Raw genomic sequence first — 8,784 nt, 5'->3', positions numbered from 1 at the left:
CACGTGTTGACGACACGAAATGAAGACAGATTGTCAGCGCACGCAGAGGTGAGCGCAAGACTGATGCGGTGTCTATGGCAGAGCTGAGGACGCGGTGTCCATGGCAGACCTGAGGAGGCATCGTCGCATTGGTGCGTGCATATTCGAAGCAACGACCCTCAGCTGCACGCTGCAGCTGGGCATCCGAACCACATGCTCTCGGCGCAATACCAGTTGGTACTCAGCGCTGTTGTTGAATGGAGGTATTGTTACCCATGATTGTTACCATACAATTGTATAGCGCACTCTCTAATGCGATTGTAAAGCAGGCCGCTGCGTCAAGCAAGGAACCTTGTTGCGGGACTGCGCGAGGAACGAGGTAGCGCCAAGGGGTGTCGCGGAGAGCGTGAAGCGACTCGGCGAGCGATGACACCACGCCTCGACGAGCAAGTGCTGGGCGTGCAAGCGTGTAGTAGTAGCTGCGGCGCGCGGTTTATTGATTCAGCTATGCACCACGGGTGCATGGCTGTCGTGTGTGGTAGTACGAGCCACGTAGAACGAAGCTGGGATATAAGTTTATGCAACTTCTCAAAAAGCATTTCTTCGAGCACGTCAAGCATCGAGAGCAAACAAAGTTTCGGCGTCGCGCGCCGCTTGCACTATGGCCTCGTCGGCGCCATTTGGCAGCTCCCAATGCGGGTACACGACCAGCATTGCAACGTGACCGACGAACGCACCGGCATAATCAAACGTCTTGTCGAAAGCGCGGGACGCTTGTGTGGCTGCGATAAAGGCTGTCATAACACCCTTGGACTCGGCGTTGTGGAACGGCTTGCCGAGCGTCATGAGGTGGAGGTTGGCGGCCATTTGAGCAACGTCCATGCCCACGTGTCCGACGCGGCAGCACTCCCAGTCGACGACGCTCACGCTTTGACCAAGGACGTTGACAAGGACGCTGCTTGGCCAGAGATCGCCAAAGATCCACTGCTGGAGCACGTTGCGTGCGGCAAGGCTGCGTGCATACCACATCGCGCCGACTTCGTCGCCAAGGGCTTTGACGAGCGACGGCCGCGCAGCTTCGTGGAGCGCGATCAAAATGGGCGACATGTGCTCGGCCGGCGCCATGGGCACGACAACATCGTGGACACTCGCCACAAACTCGGCGACGGCGCCTGACACAAAGTGGAGCGCTGGTGGCGCACCGTGATCGCGTCGCAGCAAATCAAAGAGCGTGACGAGCGCATCGCCGGCGTCCGACATGATGACGACGCTCTCTTCACGGTCATAAAAGATCGGGTATGGCGTCGACCAGCCAGCGCGTGCCTTGCACTCGGCTTTCATGCACGTGAGCGCGCAGTGCTCGACCTCGGACCGCTGCGTGGGCAGTCGCAGGCTCGGGTTCCATTTGACCGTGGCAGGAAACTGCTTGAGGACGACCGTGGTGCCCGAGGCAAAGGTGACGCGCCACACATGGTTCACGAGGCCGCCCGAGAGGCGCACGGCCGAGACCACGTCGTCGCTGTGGTCGCGCCCAGGCATCACGTCGGCGCGGGCCACGTACGCCCGGACAGTCTCGTCGAGCTCAAAGTTCATTGCAAAGTGCAAAGTGAGCTTCTTCATCCAGACTGCAGTGTGTGATTGGTCAAAATGGTGGTCTTTTGCAGCCCCATGGATATTTCCGCGCCGGTTCCGATGGCGTGTCCTTGTGGTCGGATGCAGACCTTTGGCTTAAACTCTTCCATTCCGCTTGAAATAGGGATAAACCACTTGCATAACGGAGCTCCAAGGGTCGTCGGCAGCACCGTAGCCTGATCTCTCAATCTAAAGACTCTCCTTGGAAGCATGAAGGGCCAGCCCTGTTGGACGAAGACGGCAGCTTGGCTAGCACGCGAAGAAGAAGCACGATTCTCTACGTGTAAGTCCGTGAAGTTCGCTGTGAAGACATTATGTGTGCTTGTATGCAGGCCATGACGGCGAACTTGGTACCTTTCGCGCGCAAGCGGCTGTGGCCAATGCGTGAGCGTGGTGGCGGGAAATAAGTTCTGCATGTCACCCTCTGCGGAAATAGTGTGCTTGTATACCATGCGGCGCGCAAGTGCAATGAGTTAGTACCGTCGTTCTGCGAGCACTTCAGCATCTTACGTCCGTCTATCAAGAGCGCCATGCGCCATATACTCGGGCTCGCCGTTGCACTTTGCAGCGACTAGACACCCTTCTTGTCACCTCTTGTCACGCGCCGCAGCACACTATTTCAGTTGCAAAAATCGCATCTGATTGGCCCTTGCGACGCTTGCCGCCATTTTCGATTCGCACGCATGAGTGACATCCGAGCCTTCTTCACGGCGACCGACCGGCCGAAGCGAGCCGCCGCCAGCCGCAGCAGCGCCGAGCCAGCGGCCAAGAAGGTCAAGGAAACCCCAACGTCGACAGAAGCGGCGCCGGCAGAGGTCGCGCCGACCACGACCACCTCGGCCGCGCCGGCGGCGTCCGTGGGCGACCTCTTGACCGAGCTCACTTGGCGCGAGATGCTCGCCCCCGAGTTCAAGAAGAGCTACTTCAAGTCGCTCGACGCGTTCCTCGTGCGGGAGCAACAGTCAGTATTTGGCTTGCCACCGACCCGCGCTCAGTTTGGCCTAGGAAAAAGCCAAGATCTTTCCGCCGAAGAGCGAGATCTTCACCGCGCTCAACCTCTGCCCGTTCGATAAGATCAAAGTGGTCATCCTCGGTCAAGACCCGTACCATGGCCCCGGTCAGGTATACTCTCGACTGTGCTGACCCACCTCATTGGTTTCCTAGGCGCACGGTCTCTGCTTCTCGGTGCAAAAGCCCGTGCCGCCGCCGCCGAGCCTCAAGAACATCTACAAGGAAGCGATGGCGGACGTGAACATTCCCAAGCCATCGCACGGCTGCTTGCTCTCATGGTGTGACCAGGTACTGTACCCAAGCTACATCTCGATACATTGATAGTAGTATTTAACGTCGGTGTAGGGCGTCTTGCTGCTCAATACGGTGCTGACGGTGCGCGCGACCGAGGCCAACTCGCACAAGAAGCAGGGCTGGGAGACATTTACGGACGTCATCATGCGCAAGATTAGCAAGGAGACGTCCGGCGTCGTGTTCCTTCTCTGGGGCAAACCGGCGCAGGTACCGCGTACAACCTGATTTCCTGCCGTCTTTTCATTGTCAAGTAGGAAAAAATTGCATTGATCGACCGGTCCAAGCACTGCGTCCTCACGAGCTCCCACCCGTCGCCGCTCGGCGCCACCAAGACGGCCGAGCCTTTCATCGGGTCGCGCTGCTTCTCCAAGACGAACGCATACCTTGTCCAGCAGGGCAAGGACCCGATCGACTGGACCGTCGAGTAAGCGCCACAGGGTGAGACCTGGCTTGCGCGTCGTAATATATATTCGTCCATTTGCATTGCCACTTACCTCGACATCGCCAAGCCTTTCTTGTGGAAAGCAACAGTGCGGGCGTTGAAGTCTTGATACCTGTCTCGGATTGGTCGAAGCAATCGCACTTTGCGGAGCCGGCTAGATGCGACGTCGCACTTTGCAGGCAATGGCCGGGATCGAGCGCCGAGCAGCAGCGGCAGCGACGGCCCTCCTTCATGGTGCAGACCTCGACGAAGTACAAGCGCTGCTGACGTCCGCCCCGTTCTTGCTGGCGCACATGGTCCGCCGATGGGCGACGCACGAGCCAAAGGCGGTGTCGAGCGCGCGGCTCTTGCTAACGCTGGCCTCGCCCGCGCAATTTCGGGTCGTTGTGACGGCGCTTGCTCCCAAGCAGCAGCTTGAGCTGCTGGCACCGCCGCTACTGCCCATCGACCTACGCCTGCGCGTGCTCTCAACGGCCCTGGAAGACGCGGCGCCGCTGGCGTGGGTCCAAGACGCGTGCTTCCTCTTGGAACGCGAACCCAGCGACTCGTTCGGATTGGCTCGTCGCGACAACGTGCTTCGGTTGACCGATCAGCTACGAGCCTACGGACCGCAGTCGGAGCAGGTCGGCGCAACGCTCGAACGACTCGTCGCCATCGGGTGCCCGCCCACGAACGCTCCTGCCACCCCGCTGTCGCTACCCGCATTGCGTCTTCCGATGGATGTTATTTATGCCATGACAGCGCCCACAACAGGTACATAGGCCTCTTCACCATGCGACTCATGCGTGAAAACCTGGACTAGGGCTCTGTCCCGTCCACGTACGCAGGCTGCGGACGCTCGCCGCGTCGGGCCCGACCGCTCTTAGCGCCGTCGTCGTCCTCGCGTGGGACATGGATACGTTCTGCAAGGACCACCTCGAGGCGCCAGTGCTCGGGCACGGCGCAAAACTCGTTCAGCGCACGGCGTCGCACCTGCAGCTGTGCCTCTCGTCGCTGCTGGACGCCTTTCTGGAAGCCGCGGCGCTCGAGCGCAGCGGCGCCCGCCGCTTCCTGGCCGGTCGTCGACGCTGGGCGCATGCCCTGCTTTGCCAGCTCTTGCGAGCCACTGACGCGTCATGGTCGACGCGCCAGAGCCCGGCTGCGCATCTCGCGGACGCCATGGCGCACCTCGCCCGCGTCTACGCTGCGTGGTCGATCTCTGACGCGCTACATGCCGTGTACGACCTCGTCTTGGGCGCCGAGACGACAACGCCCAGCGATGCGTTCTGGGTGGCTGCGCTCGGCGTCGGCGCCGAGCTTGTGCACCACCAAAACGAAGCATCGTACTTGCCGGTCCAAAACTACCTCGTCACGCGGGCGGCGTCCTTGGTGGTGTCCCGTGGCCGCCACATTGACCTCGAGAACTCGCACCGGCTCGTGTTGGACGACGCGGCGCTCGCCATATCGACGACGAAAGAGGCTCTGCCGCCCCGCGTTTGGTCGCGCGTCCTCCACGCCTGTCTCTTGCGCGGCGAGGAGGAGACGGACTGGATTCGCTGCGTGGCCATTGACGATTCGGTGCTGAGCGACGCGTGCGTGGATGCGCCCCACGTCGCATTGGCTTTGGCGACCGCCGTCGCGACGCAGCTCTCGTACCCCCGCGGGCGCGCGCTGCTATGCCACCTTCTCGATCGAAATCGAGCGATCGGAAGCGTCCGCGGACCGTCGTGGCCCAGTCGCGTGCTGCTGGCCGACGTTCTCGGGGACGTCACCTTTGATGACGCGTGGACGAGCCACTCGAACGCACTTGTGCGCTTCTTCCTCTCGTTCGTGCACGACGGTCACGACGGCAAGGCGCTCTGGGCGCGCTGCTGCGCGGACGACAACCAGTTTCTGGACGCGCTCTTTTTCAGTCTCGTCACCTCGTCGCTGAAAACGTCCGATCGTCGCAACTGGACGCGTCTATGGAACCAGATTGTCTTGTGGCTGCGGCAGACGGGGTCGGTGGTCGCCGAAGCGTGGGCGAGCCACCTGGTGCCGCCGTCCACGCTTTTGGTCGCGTACGGCGAGCGGTACACGAATCCGAACGCGAACGGTCTGCCCATGTCCCGGCTGCGGCTCGAGACACTTTTGCGCCACGCCCTCGAGACCGATATGCCGCTCGACTTGCGTGCGCTCACGGCCTTTCTTCTGCACACGGCGGTCCACTGCGTCGATGCGTCGCATCTGGACCACTTTACCCACGGCGTCACCTCGATACGCGGCTGGCTGCTCGACGAGCACTGGAGCAACGTGCTACAGACCGCGCTGACGCGCATCTCCATATCGGAGCTCCCCAACTGGATTTGCATCACAGCCTCGTGGCCCGACTTGCCGTGGGCCCGCGTCTTGGAGCGACCGCACGTCTCGGCGGCACTTGTTACGTTGCTGTGGCAGGCCCCGGCGCACGCGGCGACGCTGCAGCAGTGGTTCAGCCTCCCCGCGCTGCGCTCACTGCCCATCACGTCGTGCATCATCCATGCAGCGCGACAGTCCATGCTGCTTGGCAGTCACGCCTCGTGGAATGCCTTTGCGGCGACGCTGGCACGATCGGTCGTCGTGCCGACGAAGGCTGCGTCAACGGTCGGGTTTTCATCGGCCACGACACAAGCGGCTCCCTCTCCACGCCGTACGTGGCCTTGGACTGTGCGTCGTGGGTCACGCTCCTCGCGTATTGCGACGACCCTCGGCTCGCACCTATCGTCCATTGCACGCTCATGCAGCAGTACTTGCCGAGTGAATGCAAAGGCGACATTGATGCACTCGGCCAAGCGATTCTGACCGGCGTTCTGCGACTATCGCTGGCGCAGAAGCGACTGCCATCCTGGTTAGCGTCGCCGTGCCACCTTGTGTGCACATCCTCGGCGCTGCACCCTTGCTCGTGGCTCCTCCGGTCGCTCAAGCGCATCGCGATGGCTACCGCGCCCATGGACCCCGCACAACTTTCCACGGCCATGATGGCAGCGATTGATGCGCTCTTCCTCCCGCATGTGCTCAAGACGGCGATTACGACGCAGCCCAGTGCGACCCAGTGGCTACTACTGGAGGTGCGCCAGGCGCTGCACGCGCACGCTGTCTTTCGCAGCGTCGGGCTCGGCCCGCTCCTCGTCATGTGCCTCGTGCTGGCCTTTGTGGTTCATGTGCCACCGACCGATGTCGTAAGCGCCTTTGAAGCGCGGACACACGCGCTTCTCCAGCGCGATACGGACATCCGGACGATGCTCTCGGACCTATCAGTCGACACCCTCGTCGCCAGCTACTGCGCCATGTCGTCGGCCAAAGCATTTGCGTTTCTCGCCCGCTTACGAAGCACCCACGTGCCCGTCGTCTCGGACGAGCCTCTCGCCAAGCGGCCGCGGAAAGAGAGCGCGCCGCCGCTTCTGTGGTCGAACCTGCTCCAGGAGGACTCGTGGCGCTGTGTGCTTTCGACCGAGTTTGAGAAGGCCTACATGCGACGGCTCGCGGCCTTCTTGGCACTCGAAGCAGAGTTGGTGCTAGTTCTTCGTTGTCGAAAGCTCATTGTGTGCTCTAGGCGAGGGCACGAAGTGTGTCCGCGCGTTCCCAATCTCCTGGCGGCGTTTAACGCATGCCCGCTCGAGAGCGTCCGCGTTGTTGTTCTCGGCGCCGAGCCGTACGCCTCTGTCGACAAGGCGACGGGGTTGTGCTTTGGATTGCCGCCAACCGCCTCTGTCTCGACGAGCCTCCAAGCTCTCTATGGCGAACTCGTTCGGGACTTGAAGCTCCCGCATGCACCGAGCGCGTCACTGCAGTCGCTAGAAAGCTGGGCCAAGCAGGTGCACCTCGATTGCGATTTGCGTGGGTGAAAGGCCGCATACTATGGCGTAGGGTGTGCTATTGCTGAATGCAGTGCTGAGCGTACGCGCCAATGCCGCGGGGCGCATGCGAACCAGGGCTGGGAGCTCTTTCTCGAGGCCGTGCTGCGCCTTCTCAACCGGTTGACGTCCCACAGCGTGTTTCTGCTTCTCGGCGCCGCATTGCCGGTTCTTCTTTCCAAACATATGTATTAGCGCGACACTGACTGGGGTGTTGTAGAAGCGAAATGTCCTCATCAACGGCGCCAAGCACCTCCTGCTCGACTGCAACGACGGCGTTAGCGGCTCGCACTGCTTTTCAAAGATCAATGCGTACCTCGAAAAGCACGGTCGCGGCCGCATCGAGTGGGTTCCGAGATCTTAGCTCCTAGGTCCTACATTTTAGAACCCATGAATTGACCTACCAATGCAAGTAGGGGTAGGGTCCAATAATACTCCAGTAGTATTGTCACTTGGTTGTGGCATCTCGACGACGGCATGTAGCCTGCCAACTGCCATCTTGCTCACGTCGGTGCACTGACGACTCTGAGTGGGTGTGCGTAAAGTGTGCGATTCCGATGATAACACCTTAAACGTGCGGGTATGACAAGGGTTAGGTAACGTGAATTATTTTGTAGATTAACATCCATGACGCATTGTGTTGCAGCCTGCCGGGCACTTAGATAAGATTCTCGTACCCTTCTTCCATATCGACGGTCTTAGCCTTCTTTGTGGCCGCAACCGTCTTGGCGACGACCAGCGCAACCATGCCAATACCAAACGAAAGGAAAACGGCAGCCGCGGGCGACACTTCGCCGGCGCTAAAGATGCCCGCGGACATGAGCAGCTGGCGCATGAGCGACGCGCGGTCGATCGCGTACTCGTCGCCAAAGAGTGCGTAGACGTTGGGGCGCTGGCAGAGCACAAAGCCGCAGAGGATCGAGGCGGCTTGGCCAATGACCTTGGAGAGCGACGACGCGTAGTGCGACGACACCGAGTAGCACGAGAGAACGGCTTCCATGCAGTCGCACTTGAGCGAGAAGATCTTGTAGAGGCACGCGATCGTCTGGTACGACGACGAGTAGTCCGTGTGCTGCGTGCGGAGGTCGGCAATGTCGCAGTTGGCGTGGTCGAAGAGCTGGTACTCAAGGTACGACGCGTACTGGTCGACGTTGCAGTACTCGAGGAGACCGTCCGTCGGGCAGTGGTGCGCGGCCTCGATGGTCTCTTTGTTGATCGGAACAACCTCGTGGCCGTTCGGGACAACCTCATACCTGGCCAACAAGATGGCGGCCACTGGGACTCCGGCGGGCGTCACAGTCGTTTCTGCGGGCGTCGCCGTCGTTTCCGCGGGCGTTGCCGTCGTTACGGCCGGGGTCGCCGTCGTTTCTGCGGGCGTTGCCGTCGTTTCAGCCGGGGTCGCCGTCGTCTCAGCTGGGGTCGCCGTCGTCTCGGCAGGCGTCGCCGTCGTCTCGGCAGGCGTCGCCGTCGTTCAGCGGGCGTCACAGTCGTCTCGGCGGGGGTCGCAGTCGTTTCAGCGGGCGTCACAGTCGTTTCAGCGGGCGTCGCCGTCGTTTCGGCGAGGCGTCGCGGTCG

At 61.2% G+C, this 8,784-nt stretch overlaps 4 protein-coding genes across 4 annotated transcripts; 2 read left to right on the top strand and 2 right to left on the bottom strand.

Moving 5' to 3' along the window:
- Nucleotides 1-528: 528 nt before the first annotated feature.
- Nucleotides 529-1,595, bottom strand: SPRG_03807 (hypothetical protein). The gene has a single exon (XM_012342405.1). The coding sequence runs from the start codon at nt 1,570-1,572 to the stop codon at nt 592-594; it is 981 nt and encodes a 326-aa protein (XP_012197795.1). The 5' UTR covers nt 1,573-1,595; the 3' UTR covers nt 529-591.
- A 696-nt stretch (nt 1,596-2,291) lies between these two features.
- SPRG_03806 (hypothetical protein) lies at nt 2,292-3,405 on the top strand. Its single transcript, XM_012342404.1, has 5 exons — nt 2,292-2,572; nt 2,617-2,728; nt 2,776-2,910; nt 2,968-3,123; nt 3,171-3,405. Exons 1-5 carry the CDS (start codon nt 2,295-2,297, stop codon nt 3,342-3,344), a joined length of 855 nt encoding a protein of 284 aa, XP_012197794.1. The 5' UTR covers nt 2,292-2,294; the 3' UTR covers nt 3,345-3,405.
- Nucleotides 3,406-3,540: 135 nt separating this feature from the next.
- SPRG_03805 (hypothetical protein) lies at nt 3,541-7,573 on the top strand (the record flags this gene model as incomplete). The annotated part of the gene is made up of 7 exons (XM_012342403.1): nt 3,541-4,111; nt 4,161-5,964; nt 5,988-6,863; nt 6,909-7,170; nt 7,223-7,252; nt 7,288-7,377; nt 7,430-7,573. 7 exons carry the CDS (start codon nt 3,541-3,543, stop codon nt 7,571-7,573), a joined length of 3,777 nt encoding a protein of 1,258 aa, XP_012197793.1.
- A 294-nt stretch (nt 7,574-7,867) lies between these two features.
- On the bottom strand, nt 7,868-8,209 carry SPRG_19530 (hypothetical protein; the record flags this gene model as incomplete). The annotated part of the gene is made up of 2 exons (XM_012342706.1): nt 7,868-8,149; nt 8,183-8,209. 2 exons carry the CDS (start codon nt 8,207-8,209, stop codon nt 7,868-7,870), a joined length of 309 nt encoding a protein of 102 aa, XP_012198096.1.
- Nucleotides 8,210-8,784: the final 575 nt, after the last annotated feature.

The sequence above is a fragment of the Saprolegnia parasitica genome (genome assembly GCF_000151545.1).
Source record: "Saprolegnia parasitica CBS 223.65 unplaced genomic scaffold supercont2.10, whole genome shotgun sequence".
Lineage (NCBI taxonomy): Eukaryota > Oomycota > Saprolegniomycetes > Saprolegniales > Saprolegniaceae > Saprolegnia > Saprolegnia parasitica.
Note: the sequence above shows the minus strand (reverse complement) of the source record. Positions and strands in the feature narration are given on the sequence as shown.

What these genes read in the sequence shown, in the direction of transcription:
- SPRG_03807 (XM_012342405.1), bottom strand. Translation starts at nt 1,572, where the DNA reads ATGAACTTTGAGCTCGACGAGACTGTCCGGGCGTACGTGGCCCGCGCC.
- SPRG_03806 (XM_012342404.1), top strand. Translation starts at nt 2,295, where the DNA reads ATGAGTGACATCCGAGCCTTCTTCACGGCGACCGACCGGCCGAAGCGA. An exon ending in AGACCCGTACCATGGCCCCG is followed by an intron (nt 2,729 to 2,775) that starts GTCAGGTATACT and finishes TTGGTTTCCTAG; the next exon opens with GCGCACGGTCTCTGCTTCTC. An exon ending in TGCTCTCATGGTGTGACCAG is followed by an intron (nt 2,911 to 2,967) that starts GTACTGTACCCA and finishes ACGTCGGTGTAG; the next exon opens with GGCGTCTTGCTGCTCAATAC.